Raw genomic sequence first — 17,989 nt, forward strand, 5'->3', positions numbered from 1 at the left:
AGCAAAAGTGCTGGTAAAATATAGAGTGAGGGTTTAATTAGTGATAGAAACCCACAGTATGTCACACCTCAAAGCAGCACGACGTGAGTAGACTGACAGCACAGAAAACAGGAGCCACCTTCAGATTAAACAAGGATCCCAATAAATACTCCATAACGGAACAAACAGCTCATATTTCACTGATTACTCGCAAATGAACCAATAAATACGAACATCTTAAAGTATACACACTGGCAGAAAGAGAACGGAGTCAACTGTACACAGGTACATAGTTGGAAATAAAATCCGATAAATCAGTGTTTCCTATCCCGGTCCTCGGGGACCCAAAGACAGTCCACATTTTTCTATGGAGCAGGGAGGGAGCAAAAATGTGAACCGTCTGCGAGATCCCGAGGACCGGATTGGGAAACTGTGATAAATGAAAAGGCACGTTTATTAAGATGTGGGCTGGGTCTTTGCTGGGATGCTGTCACTGTGTCCATCACCGTGTGGGTCCTCATTTTGTACATGTCAGAGGCGCTGTGTGAAACCGATCCCATTTTGTCTGCTTTTTTTTATGTAAACGAACCCTGACAAGAGGCGACCCGGGTTCGAAAAAGCGGGTCTGTTCCTAATGGACAGCGAGAAGGGGGTGTGTGTGAAAGAACAGGCCTATAGGATTTTCCCATGGAGATGTACTGCATACGCGCTGTGATGGACGCGGGCGTTAGGGTGGTGCCCGCCTCGCCCTCCGCGTCCCGCTGTGATGGACGCGGGCGTTAGGGTGGTGCCCGCCTCGCCCTCCGCGCCCCGCTGTGATGGACGCGGGCGTTAGGGTGGTGGCCGCCTCGCCCTCCGCGCCCCGCTGTGATGGACGCGGGCGTTAGGGTGGTGCCCGCCTCGCCCTCCGCGCCCCGCTGTGATGGACGCGGGCGTTAGGGTGGTGCCCGCCTCGCCCTCCGCGCCCCGCTGTGATGGATTCCCTCCCTACTCCGCACGCTGCTGTTGTTCCAGGTTTCCTGCCCCTACACTCCGTCTGCAGGTCAGAGCGCGTTCCCAATGGCGGTGGGGAGGGTACGGGACATTTTAAAAGTGACATTATTAGCCAATCAAACCCTGGTCCCAAAGATTCTGGTCAGTTATGTCTCCATTCTTTCCAGCTAGTAACCCCCTTTCTGGTGACAGCTAGTGTTGAGGATCGTTTTAAGATATGCAGGAGCTGAGTTGACAGGACCAGGTGGGTACCTCCTTGTTACACCACACCCCCCATAGTCAGGCACCTTCCATGAGTGTCACCCCCCCCCCACTTCTCTAAGAAGCAGTACCCCCCTCTAGCCACATCAGACCTCTGCACCAACGCCATCTACAGACATTCCTTTGCTCTCTAGCCAAAACCATTATGGTCCGTTGCCAAAAAATTCTCCCCCTGCACTCTCCCCGCATTGTGCCACACTGAGTATCCAGTCTGCCAGACGGTAACCCCCCCCCACCCCCCAGGACTTGAGGTACAACAGAGTAAGTTAGAGGTAAGACGGGAGAGTGTCTTTTGGATGAATACAAAAATAAATGCTAACCGCTAAATGAATCTGTCAAAATCCACCCGCTGTGGCCTCAAAGGCCAAACAGTCAAAATAATAAAATAGAATAAAAATATCAATAATAATGATTAACAATCATATTTATAAACATCCTTTTGATTATTTTTTTTCTTTTAAATTAAAAACCTCTTAAATAGTTTTACACGTCCTTGTGCCCCCAGCCCCCGCCCTCCCGGGGCCCTTGGGTAATGGGCAGGCCGGGCTCTTGGGGGGGGGCCCCGGGGAGCCCAGCATTACCGCACGGCCTTGTGGCGGCCCCCGCAGCAGCCGCAGCGCTCCCCGCAGCGCAGGCAGGCGCGCAGTGGCAGGTAGCAGCACATGCAGGGCACGCAGAGCGACAGCGCCAACAGCGCCGCCCAGCGGGCACAGCACAGCGGGTGGGGCCGGCCGCCCAGCGAGTCCTCGCATGAGCAGGGCTCCCAGAACTCGCCCTCCGAGTCCGACGTGCAGTGGTACAGCAGGCTCTCGGCACACCACACGCAGGTCCACTGGCGCAGGCAGCGTAGCACTGGATCCGGCGCATCCCGGCAGCGGCCGCGCCCGTTCTCCGAGGCGCTGAACACGGAGCGGCAGTACACACAGCGCGACGAGCAGGACGATGATGCCGCCGGGCAGGGGCTCTCGTCCTCAGGGGACACGGCCCCTCCCAGGGAGGCGGAGCCTGACAAGCCCAGCCCGCACTCGCCACCCCCACCGCCGCCCCCTCTCTTCCGAGTCCGTGAGCGGGGCGTGGCCAAGGAGGTGTGGATGCAGCAGGGGGACGGTGAGCCCTTGCCCGTGTCTTGGGGGGAGCCAGCCCCAGGGGGGGCGTTGGACGCTGTGGGCGTGGAGCCGCAGGTGGGGGAGGAGGAGGAGTGCCGGTGGCCGCCCTTACTGTCCAGGTTGATGGTCACTTCGCACCCAGGCATGCCCATCCCGGCCAACTCCTTGTCGAAACGCACCACGCACAGCTCCGACTTGTCCTGCACGATGCCTCCAGCCAGGCCCCCCCCGAAGCCCCCGCCCCCGGGACGGGTGGCGCCGGCTCGCCGATAGTCTTCGTAGCCGCGCGAGCCCCACAGGTCCTTGCAGGGGTCTAGGCCTTGCAGATCGCCCTCCTCCAGGAGCGAGAAGGTGGGGGACAGCGGGGAGAGCGAGGTGGGGACCGGATGAGGCACAGGTGGGGTTGGAGGGGCCGGGGGCGGGGGAGGGGGTGCCGGGGGGTTCAAGACAGCCGTTCCCAGGGGGGGCTGATGCTGTACAGGCCGAGTGTGAATCTGTTTAAGAAAAAAATGACGATTTAGGGAGTTGCTCAGAAATCAAAGTACGCTGCTTCTTAAATGAACTTCTATGACTTTTGTGGAACATCACTGTCAACTGCAGAAACGAGATACAGGCTGGCCACCCTCAAGCTGCACAGGAGAGCAAACATACCCCAGAAACTGCAGGTGTGCTATAAAGAACCTTCTGACATATCATATGATGAGCTTCATGCGCTGGCTGCACCAAGTCTGACCACAGAGCTCCACAGCGAGTCACCGAGACAGCCCAGTGCATCACAGGAACACAACTCCCAGCCAATGAGGACTTACAAAGTGCGCCGCCTAAGTCAACATCACTATAGACCCAGTCCCACCCCAGCAACCAACTGTTTGTCCTCCTACCATCCAAAAGGCGCCACATAACTATTCTCACCCACACAGGCAGGTTCAGCGAGTTTCTTTTTCCCAAGAACCATCTCACAACCGAACTCTAAGTCCCAAAAATGGATACGTCTCACGTAATGTCGCTGTCCAATGAAAAACAGGCATCTCAAAAAATCCATTATTTCAGGAGCGTGAGAAAAGCATTTTCTCAGAAACTACTTTTCAAAATAAACCTAAAGCAAATGTAATGAGACAGCCTTAGCACCACAAATAGAAACCAATCGTTACACAGCCTTCAGAGATAGGTTTAATGTTTTAAATGGACTGTTGTTAGTAAGCCAATCATGTTAGTGTCATCTATCCATTTTCTGTAAATAGGCTACGGACACAAAGCAGGGAACAACCCAGGATAGGGTGCCAACACATGGCAGGACACAGTCACACACACAGGCATTTTGGAAAGGCCAAGTAACTTCAGCATATTTCTGGGCTGTGGAGGGAAACTGCAGAACCCAGAGGAAACCCCACGGGGACGGCATGCAAACTCCACATGCATGGAGCCATGGCGGGGACTCAGTGGTGTCTTAATGGTTAGGGAAGCGCACTTGTAATTGAAAGATTGTTGGATCGAATCCCCAACCAGCGAGGTACCCTGAGCAAGGTACCACCCCCAAGTACTGCTCCCCGGGGCGCTGAATTAGCTGCCCCCTGCTATGTCATGATGTAACATATGGGTTAAATGCAGAGGACATATTTCGTTATTGTGTGCAAATGACCACTGTTCACCAAATTCTAAATTCAAATTCTAACCTCTGCACCACTGTGCCACACCATGTTAGTGTCAACAAGATACAAGCTAATCTCGCATTATATCAACAATAATGTATAACGATATAAAGTAATACAAACAACCATCATGACTACAAATGTTAACCAGTACAAACATAAATGCTAGTTAAATAGATGACTTCATAAAACATCTTTTCATTGGTCAATTAGATGTCAAACGCTATCAGTAGACAGAGGAGAGTGGGTGTATTCCATCAACAGTAAAAAGTCACAATCGTCAAAAAGCGGACGCACACGGTTTTCATTGAGCAGTAAAAATAAGTACAAATCTGGGCCACTGCAAATGCATAGAAAAGACTAACATTGGGCAATAAGCAAATCTGTGTAATAGCCTATGATGAAGTGTCACCCGTCAGTCCTGCACTTAATGTCATTGTTTACATAGTCTGTCTCTATAATTTATTTCTTTAATAGTTTGACTACCTTGGTATAATGTTTACTTTTATGTATAGTTAAATTCTTCTGTATATTGTTTACCTCATATATTGTTTGCTTCATGTTTGTAATTGCATTGGCTTTTCGAAGTCGTCAGTGTAATTGCGTTGTGTGTAACACAATGACAACGATACATTTCAATCTATGCTCTCAGGCCCCACGGCTGCTGAAATCTTCACGAATGTGCAGACGATGTGAAAACAATGATCGAAAAAAAATAGCAGCTTTAATAAAATTAATTGACAAAAAGCACCAAAACTTTTGGTAAAATACATTCAGTTTTTCTTACATGGCTGTGTCTCCAAAGAGCCCCCACACATGGGGGGGGGGGGGGGGGCACACCCTCATCACCTGAGTTTTGCCTCCCCAAGGACTTTGCTCTTTGATTACGGTCATTTCTCACTTCATTGCTACACCAGCTATTTGTGCATACATGCTGCTTACACCCTAACTATAATAGCAGGACAGGGACTAGATTTCACTCTCTTAAAGTCACCAAAGCCACTCTTTCAGCAAGGGAGCCTTTAAGCCGACCTCATAGCAGCCAGACGCAGACTGATGATGTCAAATAGCTGGTCTTTCAGCTCATCACCCAGAGACGTTAAGCCGACCTCGCAGCAGCCAGACGCAGACTGATGATGTCACAAAGCAGGTCTTCCAGCTCATCACGCAGAGACAAAGAGATAAGGATAAGGCCCTTACCTGACTGGGGCTTTGGGAGGGTGCTGTGGGCCCGGACTCATAGCCCAACTCCTCAGCAGCGGACCGCACAAAGCCAGCCGACGACTCACTGGTCACTATGGTGATGGACTTGGGTAGCATTTCTTTCCTGCTGTTGGAGGACGACTCACTGTCTGTGTGAGACTGACACAAACAGATTCAACACACGCTGGATGTACCGGTGATGGGGGAGGGGGCTGACTAATACACCCTGGGTGGACCATTTTCAGCTCTGCTAAGAGACAGTGACACTTACGGCTTGGCCATCATCCTCAGTGTCGCCCTCTTCTGGTGTGGAGGACGAGGGAGACTCAGACTCTGAAAGACAGGACAAAATAAGAAAATGACGTTTCTGATCACAGAGCAGCACTGGTGTTTAAAAATAAACACCTCCAAAATTAAAAAGAACAAGAAATTCCAAAGGACTCTAATTCTTCTGCATAACCCCCCCCCCCCCCCCCCAGTATTATTATGAACCCAAAAGGGGGTCTTTGGGATATTTATTTATTAAGCTGTCAACTGTTTAGAGCTGCTGTAATCTCGTCATCTGAACATTAATAAACACAGCACTCACCACTTCAGCTTCATTGTGAGTATTTATAATTACAGTCAGTGTTTAGAACCCGTTCTGTCGGGACTGGGAAGTGGCCGGATGCTTGGGCCCAACGCAACTCTCCCTGATGTCTTGCCTTCAGTGTAATACCTCTGTCCAGCCTTTCGATGGCACTCTGGAGTCCCCGCTCAAAAGTGATGGCATCGGCCGGGCTCTGGAAGGTCAGACCAAACTTGCGGTCCTCTACACGCCAGTGGTGAAAGATTGGGTTCACCTTGTTATAGACCAGGCCCTTCTGTACCGCACACTCCAGCACCGGCTGTGGGCACAAGGGAGGGTCAGCACACAGGCCACAGAGAAGCCTAGGGGGCGCCGATCAGACGAACCAACAGGGCGTAACACACACGCACACACTCACTGCTCGATCACGCAGCCGCTCCCCGCGGATGACGTAGTCTCTCCGCCCCCTGTTGCCCGGGCTCCGCCCCTTGCAGATGATCACATGGCTGAGGCCGCCGCCCCCCAGGGGAACCCACCCGCCGCTTGAGTCGTCACGCGTCATCACCACTGCACGAACACGCACACTGTTAGGGGAGTGAGAGTGTAAGTGTGGAGGCAAATTCATCAGAAGAAGAAATCACACAGTAGGAGTAGACGGGCTGAAGAAAACCATTCAGATAAAACTGCAGCTGTATATTTTTAAACACAACAAACCCTGTTTCCCCCAGTAATCCCCCCACACTAAAATAAAAGTTATTTAACCAGATTGTGACTTACACAAACTCAGAACTCAGAAAGACAAGAAGAAGCGGCTAACACAAACTATATTTGCAGTTTAGTTACAAATTTAGAGGCAGCCCAGTAACGGAAACCAGATCCATCAAAAAACTGCTGGGAACTTCCTACAGATTCGTTTTCACATACTTCTGTCACCTTAAAATTATAAGATCTCATAACCTTCTATTAACGTAATGAAATTAATTATCCCCTAATGTACAAAAAATACATCGCACCAATTTTACCGACGACACTGAACTCCCTGAACATTGTTGCACAATCCAGTTCATCTTGTCTGGTTATAATGATCGATTATAATGATTATAGTGTTTGCGATGCGTGTTGCCAGTGAGGCAGGTTGATATCAATGGCTGCAAGCGGCGCGGTTTTTTTTTAATGGACGGTCATGTGACCACATCTCTTTCAGCTTCACGATTATAACACAAATAATAACGTTTGATCAGTGGCTACATCGTGCGATTAGAAAGCACAAAAGAATGACAGGTGGAGGAAGGAGAAAGAAAACAAAACAGATTTGCCACTCCGGGAAAATAAACAGGCATCGCGATGTGTCACGTAAAGCCGAAATATGTGCAGTATAGTGCGAGATGGAGGAGAGCGAAGAGGCGAAACAGAGGAAGGAGAGGATGAGTGTATCAATGAACGCGCCCATACCAGGCCCGATCTGCCGCATCAGATCCGGAGACCATCGAACGGCGAGAAAGCGCATCATAACATAAGTTAGATTAAGCACAATTAGCGGAATTGTGATAATTATTCACGAAAGGCTCAATCTCTGTGCCCCATCGCTCGCTCCGCACACAAACCCCAGCAGTGGACATTTTATGAATGAAACACAATAAAAATCAGAATGGGTCAATATAAAATGTATTCCTGTCGGAAAAAAAAGAGATGTAGATAGAACCAGAGAGACTGGGGGCGAGGATGGTTGGAGGAAAGGGGGTTGGGGGAGGGGGCGACATGAGAGAGGGGAAAGAGAGGAGGGGGTTGAGAGGGAGAGAAATATCACATTTCATTCATAAAGTTTGCCTTTAAAAATCATAATGAAAGCCAAGACGCCCTGAGAGAAAACATCGGCGTGGCCAGCTCTCAGCCCCGCGTCCCTGCGTGTCGTGCTTATTGCGCTGCTTTCCGAAAAGTCTCCATATTTCACATATTTCTCCATTATTCTTCACATGTTAACTGTTTTAATAATGGACTAAATTACCACTGCACGGCACTCGGTGACTGTATCTCTTGTCTCCTCCTGCGTATTTAATGGAGAATAACCCAAAGCAGTTCTCTGCTTGGCTGACACGCCAATGACGGGTTTAATGTGCAGCCTTGCTTAAACTGTAGCTCCTATTCAGAAGAATAATCTTTAAATATTTAATCGCATACAGTTGTGACTATATGGAGTACGGGGTTTGAAATATCGGTACAACACCGCGCAATAACGTTTGTTCCTACATGCGCCCTACGCCGGCGTGTTTATCAGTATAACGTGTGGCAGCAATGGGAAAAAGGCAGCAGTTTTCATCTTGCGGTGTGATTTTATACGCCATGTTTCCTTAAAATATGGGAAAAGCAAGAACTTACTCGCCCTCCATGGCTTGGTGTCGCCCGCCGCCTCCAGCCTGCTGCCCCCCCGCGGGTCTCGTGTCTTTTATCCCCCTTCTCCCCGGCACAGCCTCACGCGCTCGCTCTTCTTTCCCTCGGTCCTTCTCTCTACTAGACCCTCATATTCTTCCCTCTTCTCTCTCCACCCTTATGTCCTCCCGGTGCACCAGGACGGACTTGAGGTTGTAGCGGCCATTTTCCGCCAGCAGCAGCGGCAGCATCCTCCCTCCCTCCCCCTCCCTCCCTCTCTTCCTCCCTCTCAATCACTCCCTCCCTGCTCCTTCTCTTCACACCCTGTACCTGCCGCGTTCCCATCTGACCGCCCTTAAACTGGATCGCGCGCCTGTTCCCGCACACATAGATGCCATTAGATTAAGAGCAAGGGTTAGGTTGGTCCATCATTTGGTTGTCCTAAAAAAACACACCGCATGCATGCGGATCCAACCACACACATCACTAACACAGAAATGACCCACTGATACGACCATTTTTTTACAAACACAAGCGATTCACTGTGTGCCAACGCCGTACTTAAGGGCGCCCCGACCTGCATGCACGTCTCCCTGCTGACTTGTGTAGGACTTTGCGGGAATGAAGACAGGTCAGATCGTCCCGGATGCATGTTGTACCGTACCAAGAGTTTAGCAGGAATCATTGCTACAGTTTGCCGTGACAAAGGCAATGTCCGTGAGTAAATGAGGGGCAGACAGCGCGCCTGCAGACCCCCGTCTTTCAGAGGCGACCGGGAGCCTTCAGCACCACGGACAGTTCCGCCTGCGCCCGGGGCCGATACGCGTTCGCGCAATAAATTTCATTTGGGCGTTTTTATTCTGTTTTATTAATCTCGCCGTTATTGCTTTTGGTATTTTATGCCCCCATTTATCTGAAATTCACATTTATATGCAAGACAGAGCACTCGGACACTTCAAGTCCAAGTTACCTAACAACTGTCTCACATCTACCAAGTTAATGTCACCCAGGCTGAGCACAATTCGAGTACGGTATAATTATTAATGTAATTACTAAAGTATAATGTATTTGCAATAGTTACCCGTCAGCTATCAGACGATAGTATCGATAATTCAAATATATTTGCTTGTCAATCGAACTTAGGAAATAACGTTTCAGTTAATTAAAACAGCAGCCAAGATATTTCGATTTGAATAACAATAATGATAACAACAATAAGCCGCCCACTAGAAAAATATAAGCAGTAATAGGCTACGGCCTCATTTGGGCCCCTAACAGCATTCAGGGAAACAGGCCCCTCCAACCCTCAAAGACGTTCGACTAACAGGAACTGTGTCATAATTTTCGGATTTACCGAAAAATACTTTTATACAATACAACCGCTATTAACCCATCAAGGTAAACTGGCGAAGACAATACACTTGTAAAAAAAACAACGAATTACCAATGAATTCTACCAGGGCTGCCAGCTCTCGCGCATCTGGCGTGACACGCGCTCTGATCCTCACGCTCACGCAAGAAATCCTACGGCAAAAATATATCATTCCAATATAAACCTAAAATTAGCTACATCAAAAGCGCTGGGGCAGTTTGCAAACCCGACAGACTATTTACAAGATAACAACTGTTACATAGGAATACATGTAAATACGTGTGCACGTGTGTGCAGACTTTTCTCGAACTGAAAATCTCTCGCCAGTCAGCTGACCAAAGCTGGCATCCCTGACTGTACTTGGCCACGGAAAGACATCAGTCCGTAAGCGCTCCGGAATTTTCCTTTATTTCCGAACTTGTGATGGTAGGAGTGCGTGCGACTCTGTATGGAAAGGATCAGGAGATGCAGACTCCTTATGGGGTTATTACCGATGCATTAGAGGTATTCTTTTCAGAAGTATTGCCTTAGCAAAGACACATTTGTTGTACCCAAAGTTCAGATGATATTCCTGCAAGTCTAGACGCGATCAATAGCCAGGAAGTCAACGCGCTAAAAGCGCCACGGATTCCCAAATCTAATCAGCGAACAGGACCGGGAGATGCTCCACACGGAGATGGAGAGCGGAGTCAAGAAACTGTTGATAGGCTGGTTCTGTCCGCTGTACACGTCTCATATCGCATTGTCAGAAAAGCTGGAAAAATCTCATTAAGGGATTCAAAGGTACACTTAAAAAAACTACAATTGGATACCGATTGCCACAAAACACTATCACATGCTTCCGGGAAAGCTAGCAGCACGCGCATTATATAACCAGAGACTGAACTGCACAATTATTAAGAATGTCATCATAAATTAATAGTTTATTTACCAGTAATAACTAGAAGCCTAACCGGATGTTTATAAGAATATGGAGGTATGTTTGAATACTAATGATGTTTGCTTTCTCAGCAAATTGCAGTAAAGGAGGATGGGCAATATGTACTCTAATCAGGAGCTACGCATGAAGGACACCCTCAACAGCACCCCCTTCAGGCCAAAAGTCCCCTACCTCTTCCATAGCATGTCAGACTTTCTTCTGAATGAGTCAGGCTTCCCTCCAATGATGCAGATGCAAAATGCCTCTTAGACTCTGGAGCTCCTTTTGCTCCTCTGATAGCGAAGGAACCGCAGGTTTCCAGCAGTAACAGCTGTCAAGCTTCCTGCAGCCTTTCTGCAGCAAACCAATATCACTTCTTTTGGGAAACTCTGACCTTCTTTCTCATAAAAGAAACAGAAAACTGGCCCTCTCTAGACCGGTGATTCCCAACCTCTTTTCTGCCATGACGTCCAGTGTACATCATGGATTAACAGAAACTACTAACTTGCTCTTACCTTCAATGTGAAACTTCAGGTTCAGGATTAAGCATGTTTTTCTTAAAATTTCCTTTTTAATATTTTTTCAATGATTTTGTCTTTTTACTACAGGGCAGTTTTCAAAGCGTCGAACATATGTACACAAACAGGTGTCAGTTGTGGGGCAGTTTTATTCTCAGAAGCATTTGATTATGTGACAAGTGTGCTTAAAGTCTATTGGACAATTAAATGAATAAAAACATAAGGCTTTTTCTTTGGCTATGCCACCTAAAGTAAATTTATAATTTAATTATTAATACATAACTTTATTATAAATGTGACAGACAGATAGATAGGACAGACACACACACTGGTTGAAAAATGTTGCTCTACACAAGGACAGCTACCTGCAAAGCCAAAGCTCCTCACAAGAGAAAAGTGGGATCCTATTAGAGGAGCAGCAGCCATCAACAAGTTACAAGGTGACACTGCAGTTCCTCTCCCTAGAACCAGCATTACCCATAATTCACGCACCTCTCCTTAGGACCACCTCAGCCGCTGACCACACCCCTGTCACTAACTTCATCGGTATAACTATTCCCATCCCTACAAGTACTCCAGACCCTCTCATTAGCCCCACCCCAAGCACAAGCCAGTCCTTCTCACTAACCTTAACCCCATTCCCAAGCCCATCTCAATTGTCCCAGTCGTAGCATTGATCAAACTCATCTCACTAGCTCCTCCTTAGCAGTAGCCACACCCACCAAAGCAATCCAATCCCAAGCCTAGCCACACCCATCACACTAACAGGCTCCCCAAGCATTGGCCACACTAACAGGCTCCCCAAGCATTGGCCACACCCACCTCATAGGCCACACCCTAAATACCAACCACATCCATTTCACTAGACAACCAGGTTTCCCAAACCAGTCCTTTGGGCACACTGCAAATATCCACTTTTTTTGTTTTATCCCAGTTCACATAACACCTGACCCAAGCCATCAGGAGCTCTAAATATCTTACAGGTGTGCTGGGAACTGGGATAACACAAAAATGTGGATCCGTCCAGTGTACCCTGAGGACTGGTTTTTGGAAACACTGCACTATATTGAGTTCTCTCACTAGCCCCACACAGCCACAGGCTATTTTCCAGAGCATACAGGAAGCGTCACCACCAAAGAAACTTAATGCTATTCCCACAAGGAGTGATGGACACCGGGCCAAGGGGAATGACAGCAGCAGTAATGCTGAACTGTCTCAGAAGGCATGAATTTGAACTGTAATCATCTGAGAATTACATAAAAATAGATATACATGGCAGATACCTTTAGTGTTTATATGAATGCTGTCGGTTTTTCTCAGCCCGAAGGCCGTCTGCTCTTCCATTTTCATAGGTTATTCAAAACTCAAGAGCTGAGCATGTCCTCACGAGACATGAATTGGCAGGGAGGGGCATTGTCCCTCAGGAAACCAACCAAGGCCAAGCCCCCAAAGACCACCACTGCTTACCATGCTGCCAAAGCCAAGCAGACCAGACATAAACTACCAATGGGCCCAGCAGCTGACTCCTCTACAGTTGTGCCAAAGCCATCCTCTGGCAGTTCTTCAGTCAAGCATGTGCCACGATTAATTGCCAATGCTGCTGCAGCCTCTGTCCTCACCCGAGACAACAGGAAGCTCACACAGCCACAAGTTCCAACGAGATCAATGAGATAGGCGCAGACAGGAACACAGTCCATTGTGACCGAGGTATCCTTGGCCGATAGTACCACCAAGCTGCTGGAGGGCAGCCAGCACCCTCTGCAGGCAAGCCAGGATCAGATCAAGGCAAGCCGGGCGAGCCTGAACCTCAAGAACCGACACAGCAAGCCAGGATCAGATCAAGGCAAGCCGGGCGAGCCTGAACCACAAGACCCGACACAGCAAGCCAGTGATTCCTGGTGACTGCTAATCCTGAGGGGATCCCGTGCACTCAGAGAGCCAGGCTAGGTTAAAGGAGCATGGGAGTTATAAGGTCATTGCTGTGGGACCTCAGAGCAGACCCAACCATGACACCCACATTGAACAGTCAGGAAAAAAAATATGGCTGGAGAAAGGCCCCAGGGATGCAGATAACCATGCTGTCTCCAGCCCAGAACTGGTGGAATTTATCCTGAGGTTTACTGCTTGAGCCCCACGACCACTTCATCAACCTTCACCAACCACACACAAATAGCTCCTGCACCTCGAGTTCAGCCCCAATCCCGCCACGACCCTTAACACCTACAGCCACACCCCACAGAAGGAAGAGCATTCAGACAGACCTCTTCTAAAGAAACCAATCCAGCAAACACAAGGAAAAGTGGACAAAGAGGACATTATTGACAGAGGTGGTAAGTTCAGCACCAGAAAGTACAGATCCAGACCAAGACTTTCTTTCAACTAACGAGTTGAATATAGAGTCATAGAGTGCTCAACTGGCTACTTGAAATAAAACCTTGTTCTGGATTTGTACTTTCTGGACCTGAACTTTCCACCTTTGATTACTGAACTCAGGCATCCACCATGGTCCACTCCAGGTTGCGTGGATCCCATACCGGCACCATGCTAAAGCACCACTGCCCACCATCATCGATCGGTGAGAGATCCATCCTCTGCCGAACCATTCCGGAGAACTTACAACAGTCATGCCCCATCCAAGCAGGTACCCATTCGTCAGCTTCAAGGAGCAGCCAGGAGACACACCTGGGCATTCATCCATTCAACCACCTATTGTCTCATTTTAATTTCCAAAAGGTAAATAAAAGTCATCTGCCATTTTCATTCTGTATGTACAATCTTCCTCTTTAATTTGCCTTTTCATCTGCTGAACTTTTGTCATCTTTACAGCCACTGACAAACACGTGCACTCTCCCAACTGGTCCCCACCACCTGAGGCAGAACTACTGGCATGACTCGTGCGTGTCCAGTGACGGCTGCCACCTTTTGCCGAGTCTCGAGGAGAAGCAAAAGGAGTGAAGTCTCACCAGCAGCTGTGAAATCCCAGTAATCAAATAGAAAGCTCACTACAAACTGAGGGCTGTCACTTCTGCCTCTAGAAATGTACCTTAAGTGCATATACATGACAAAATACAGAGTTCAAAAGTGGAAAAAAAAAAGTTTATTTTCCTGTTGTGCAATTATATTACAGTCCGGTAACCATCACAGAAATAAAGGTGTGTGTGAAAGAACATCTGGAGCAGAAGTAAGATGCAAACGACCGTATGTAAAAACCCTCAAACTCTGACAACACTTCCCTTTGCCAGTTGCTAGGATACAAGGTAAGAAGCACTGATTTGGAGTCACTCTAGATCAGTGTTTCCCAGCCTGGTCCCCGAGGACCCCAAGATAGTCCACGTTTTTGCTCCCTCCCAGTTACCTGCCAGACAGTCCATGTTTTTGCTCCCTCCCAGGAGCTGGGAGGGAGCAAAAACATGGACTGTCTGGGGGTCCTTAAGGACCGGGTTAGGAAACACTGCTCTAGATAGTGCTTTAGAGATAGAGCATGGAGCACAACCACAGGCCGCCACAGCAGGCAAGAGTAGGTGAGGGCACGCAAGGGGGCCAGCCAGCCGACAGCACTGTGGTGGGCAGGGGGCCGGACCACCACCCTGGCAGTCAGGCATGGAGGGACAGAGGTGAGACACCTGATATTAGGGCAATGTAACACAGGCCTACAGCTGCCATTCAGCAAATGTGGATGGTGCATCCATGGTTCCAGAAATGGGGAACTTGGCTGTGATGTGGAAGATTAGACACATCACTCACATACTGACGTTTCAGCCACATTGTCTCATACTCAGGCACCAGGGCAGAAACGTTTGAAGGTTTTGATGTGGCCCATGCAGCAATACTGTACCACTGTACCCGTGTAACAGAACAGGACCAGATGGACAACATGCTGCTGGTTGTGTGTGTGTGTATGTGTGTGTGTGTGTGTATATGTGTGAGACACCCCCCCCCCCCCTGCTACACAATCATCTCCAGCTGCCGGGCGTACTCGATGACTTGCTGGGCCAGCTCTGTGGAGGGAATGGTCACCTCTTCTGTCCTCTGCTGCTGGGAGCTGAACAAATAGTACCCACTGGCATTCTGGGTCCAGCCCCTCTGTCAATGGAATGGGGGGGGGGTGAGGTGGTGCAGCTAGATACCAACAGGGGGCACTGATATATGGAGTCAGTGCCCAACACTTAGTAAGGCATACAGATAGGCACAAGAAAAACACAAAAACAGTATCCCTGCACATGGAAAATAGGCTATCAGTACCCTAGACTGAACCTCATCAAAGTTGAGGCGGCATACCCTGACGCTCACCTTCTTGGCGTAGTCCGTCATCTTCTTGGAGGAAGAGAAGAACAGGACTCGCGCTGCTTCATTGAACTGGATTTGCTCGTAGGCCTTCTCGATGCAGCCCGCGATCTCATCTCTGCAAAGGCGCAAACGCGGTCACATCAAGGCGCACTCGCATGCGCCGAGATCATGCGGCCCGGCAAAGCCGGAGACTCACCGGATGGTGTCCAGCAGAATGTCGATGAAGAAGGTGTAGCTCTCTGCAGGGATGTTCCCTTTGGCCAGAAACACTTTGTTGTAGCTCCCCTCCATCAAGTACTGAAACACAAATGCAACCTAAATATACCCTCTGTACCAGAGCCCTCAGTTTTCATCCAAACAAGGATTATTTCCACCAGTACCACATAATTCCATGCTGCCTTAATTATTCTAAATTTACATCTGAGGAATAACCCTGTACTGAACCAGGAAAGCCCACCCTTAAACTAGCTATTGCTGTTTTGGTGTAGTTTTACAGAAAGGTATTGTAATCCTATAAAAAAAATAATAAAGTTATTGTGTGCCACTGAAAGGCCGACTAAGAGTTGGCAGGCCCACAGAGCCAAGAGACACTTGGCAATCAGTTCATGTTGAGAGGTAGTGGGTTCAACTTGTTGACGTAGTGAACACAGAAGCTGACATCCAAGTGTAATCCCAACCCCGACCAAACGAGGGAGCTGTCCCAGCATTGGTCCAGCAGTCACCTGCTCCAGGGAAACTGGGTGCCTGATGTACACATTGGTCTGGATGTCTCGGGCACTGAGCCTCTCCAGCTCTGTGTGAAACTCTGACACCCGGTTCTGGGACAGCAGGAAGAGGAGGTTGAGGCCCAAGAGTTGGTGCATGTAGGCCGACTCTGGCAACTCATCTCTGCAAGGGGCGAGACAGTAATGAAGGGCCAGGACAGGTTTACAGTCATATGGAGGAACAGGATGGGCTCAGAAGCAAGCGGAAGGACAGGAGTCAATGGGATGGATGGAATAGGATGGGCTTACTTGTAGTCAAAGTAATAGCACTTCAGCTGTGCCATGTATCTTTCAAAGGAAGGGATGTCTTTCTTTAGAATGCTCCACAGGGCCCCGATTTCCAACACATCACCTACAAGACACATCCAGACATGCCCCTCAATCACCCTATAAAATTGATGTCAGGCAGGCAAAGCGCCGGCTTTATGAACACCCGAGTATACCCCGACGGCAGGCGACTCACGGGCCAGGATGAGCTGCTGCTTCGTTAATTTGCTCCCCGAAGTTGGCAAAAAGTTCAGCTCCAACAAAGAAATCTAGGCAGAAGAATTACACGCGAAAGACCGGCGTTTTCTTAATACCACTTCGCCCGTTCATCACCAACACTACAACATTAGGACTGACACACAAATGCACGATCGATTAACATTATTATGTATGGCTGATGCTATAAACACAGGCTACAGCACAACACGTCTAAAATATCCAAAATCTGGGCTTTGCTGGCAATGGACTCGTGAAATGCTTAAATCATGATAAAAACATGTGGACACCCACCATATATATCTGACATTTTAATATTTAAATGTCAAAATCATGAACGGACTGAGCGCTATTATGGCCAGATATCGCTTCGGCTAACATTAGCCTCCTAGCAAGCCAACCTCCAATTCGGCCGTTTAGCGAACGCTACTCTACGCTTCTAAGTCGGCGAAGAAAACCATATGCACCACGCTACCTTGAGCTTGCTTAGAATATCGCCGCATTTGTTCAGATTGGGGTTTTTCTTGTTCCACTCAGCCTTAAGCGTCTCATACAGCCCCACCGTTTCTCTCAGCGCGGCAGCCATGGTGATTCTGCAAAATACGCGACACCGGCAGGCTGGTTAACGGCACGCCACTTTACGGCACGTCGGCAGCGTCACATCGCTTCTGCCTGATGCGTTTTCGTCCATTTCGTCGTTTGTTTAAATCACTACAATTTTACGATGTTTGTCACAATGCTTAGCCCTTAACTTTAAACACGCCACTTTACGACCACTCGGCTGGCATTATTTATAGATTAAATATAGGTTAATTACAGTCAGAAAGCAAAAGTGAATTGATTACATATAACAAGTATAGTGACACGAAGGAGACATGAAGCAACAGCTTGTTTAATTTTCCAAAAATGGGAACAAATTAAATGCTGTTAAAAACTACCATCAGCACCAGGGACGACCCTATATGAGTTCAGTATGGCCATAAGCAAAAATAACGGATAATAGGGTAATAACGGGCGCACAATCTCTGTAATGACGCCATTCCCCAAGTGCGGCAATGCGCCATAAGAGGGCGCTCCGGCATCTTGGGAGGCTGATGACATCAGGGGACATCCAGGTGTTCCCTGCAGGGGGACGGAGGGCTGGTCCAGCGCGCACAGCGCTTTTTAAGCGCCTATATATATGTCATAAGCATTTTGCTTTATTTCCCTATAGTTTTTCTTTGGAAAGCATTTGTCAAGCAAGACTTTTAGCCAAAGCGTTTAGTTTACATTCCAGCGAGTATTGTCATCGTTCCAGGTCTAGAGAATCAACGAAAAAGTACAGCATTAGATCACTGAACATGTACTTCAAATATAATTAAAATGTGTCTTCGTTCTAAAAGCAGAAAGCAGCTTCTGGGGGAATCAGTCCAATTTCCAACATTGAGAAATTCTTTGCAATGCAGTGTTTCTTAACGAATGGGCATAAGTAGCCTTTGGCACATAAAATCAGACGAAACGTCTGATAAGTCTGAAAAAGC

At 48.4% G+C, this 17,989-nt stretch overlaps 2 protein-coding genes across 7 annotated transcripts; both read right to left on the reverse strand.

Annotated features, from left to right (window-relative positions):
- Window positions 1-16: 16 nt before the first annotated feature.
- On the reverse strand, window positions 17-9,295 carry spred3 (sprouty related EVH1 domain containing 3). 6 transcript variants are annotated; one of them, XM_023807125.2, is made up of 6 exons: window positions 9,208-9,295; window positions 6,178-6,343; window positions 5,910-6,078; window positions 5,463-5,524; window positions 5,189-5,350; window positions 17-2,833 (listed from the first exon to the last, which is right to left on the reverse strand). In XM_023807125.2, the coding sequence occupies exons 2-6, from the start codon at window positions 6,319-6,321 to the stop codon at window positions 1,811-1,813; spliced, it is 1,560 nt and encodes a 519-aa protein (XP_023662893.1). In that variant the 5' UTR covers window positions 6,322-6,343; window positions 9,208-9,295; the 3' UTR covers window positions 17-1,810. The 6 variants fall into 6 exon arrangements, with proteins under 6 accessions (XP_023662893.1, XP_023662894.1, XP_023662892.1 ...); XM_023807126.2 differs by lacking the exon at window positions 9,208-9,295 and adding an exon at window positions 8,704-9,184; XM_023807124.2 differs by lacking the exon at window positions 9,208-9,295 and adding an exon at window positions 8,136-8,378 and having other exon boundaries at window positions 6,178-6,326.
- A 4,714-nt stretch (window positions 9,296-14,009) lies between these two features.
- Window positions 14,010-17,097, reverse strand: psmd8 (proteasome 26S subunit, non-ATPase 8). The gene is made up of 7 exons (XM_023807109.2): window positions 16,945-17,097; window positions 16,450-16,522; window positions 16,236-16,338; window positions 15,945-16,110; window positions 15,419-15,519; window positions 15,226-15,337; window positions 14,010-15,018 (listed from the first exon to the last, which is right to left on the reverse strand). Exons 1-7 carry the CDS (start codon window positions 17,053-17,055, stop codon window positions 14,881-14,883), a joined length of 804 nt encoding a protein of 267 aa, XP_023662877.1. The 5' UTR covers window positions 17,056-17,097; the 3' UTR covers window positions 14,010-14,880.
- Window positions 17,098-17,989: the final 892 nt, after the last annotated feature.

This window comes from Paramormyrops kingsleyae, chromosome 17 (genome assembly GCF_048594095.1).
Source record: "Paramormyrops kingsleyae isolate MSU_618 chromosome 17, PKINGS_0.4, whole genome shotgun sequence".
In the NCBI taxonomy this organism is placed as follows: domain Eukaryota; kingdom Metazoa; phylum Chordata; class Actinopteri; order Osteoglossiformes; family Mormyridae; genus Paramormyrops; species Paramormyrops kingsleyae.

What these genes read in the sequence shown, in the direction of transcription:
- spred3 (XM_023807122.2), bottom strand. Translation starts at nt 6,384, where the DNA reads ATGAATTTGCCTCCACACTTACACTCTCACTCCCCTAACAGTGTGCGT. An exon ending in CTGAGGATGATGGCCAAGCC is followed by an intron (nt 5,351 to 5,462) that starts GTAAGTGTCACT and finishes TGTTTGTGTCAG; the next exon opens with TCTCACACAGACAGTGAGTC. An exon ending in CCTCCCAAAGCCCCAGTCAG is followed by an intron (nt 2,834 to 5,188) that starts GTAAGGGCCTTA and finishes TTTCTTAAACAG; the next exon opens with ATTCACACTCGGCCTGTACA.
- psmd8 (XM_023807109.2), bottom strand. Translation starts at nt 17,055, where the DNA reads ATGGCTGCCGCGCTGAGAGAAACGGTGGGGCTGTATGAGACGCTTAAG. An exon ending in ACCCAGTTTCCCTGGAGCAG is followed by an intron (nt 15,520 to 15,944) that starts GTGACTGCTGGA and finishes TTTGTGTTTCAG; the next exon opens with TACTTGATGGAGGGGAGCTA. An exon ending in TGACGGACTACGCCAAGAAG is followed by an intron (nt 15,019 to 15,225) that starts GTGAGCGTCAGG and finishes TTCCATTGACAG; the next exon opens with AGGGGCTGGACCCAGAATGC.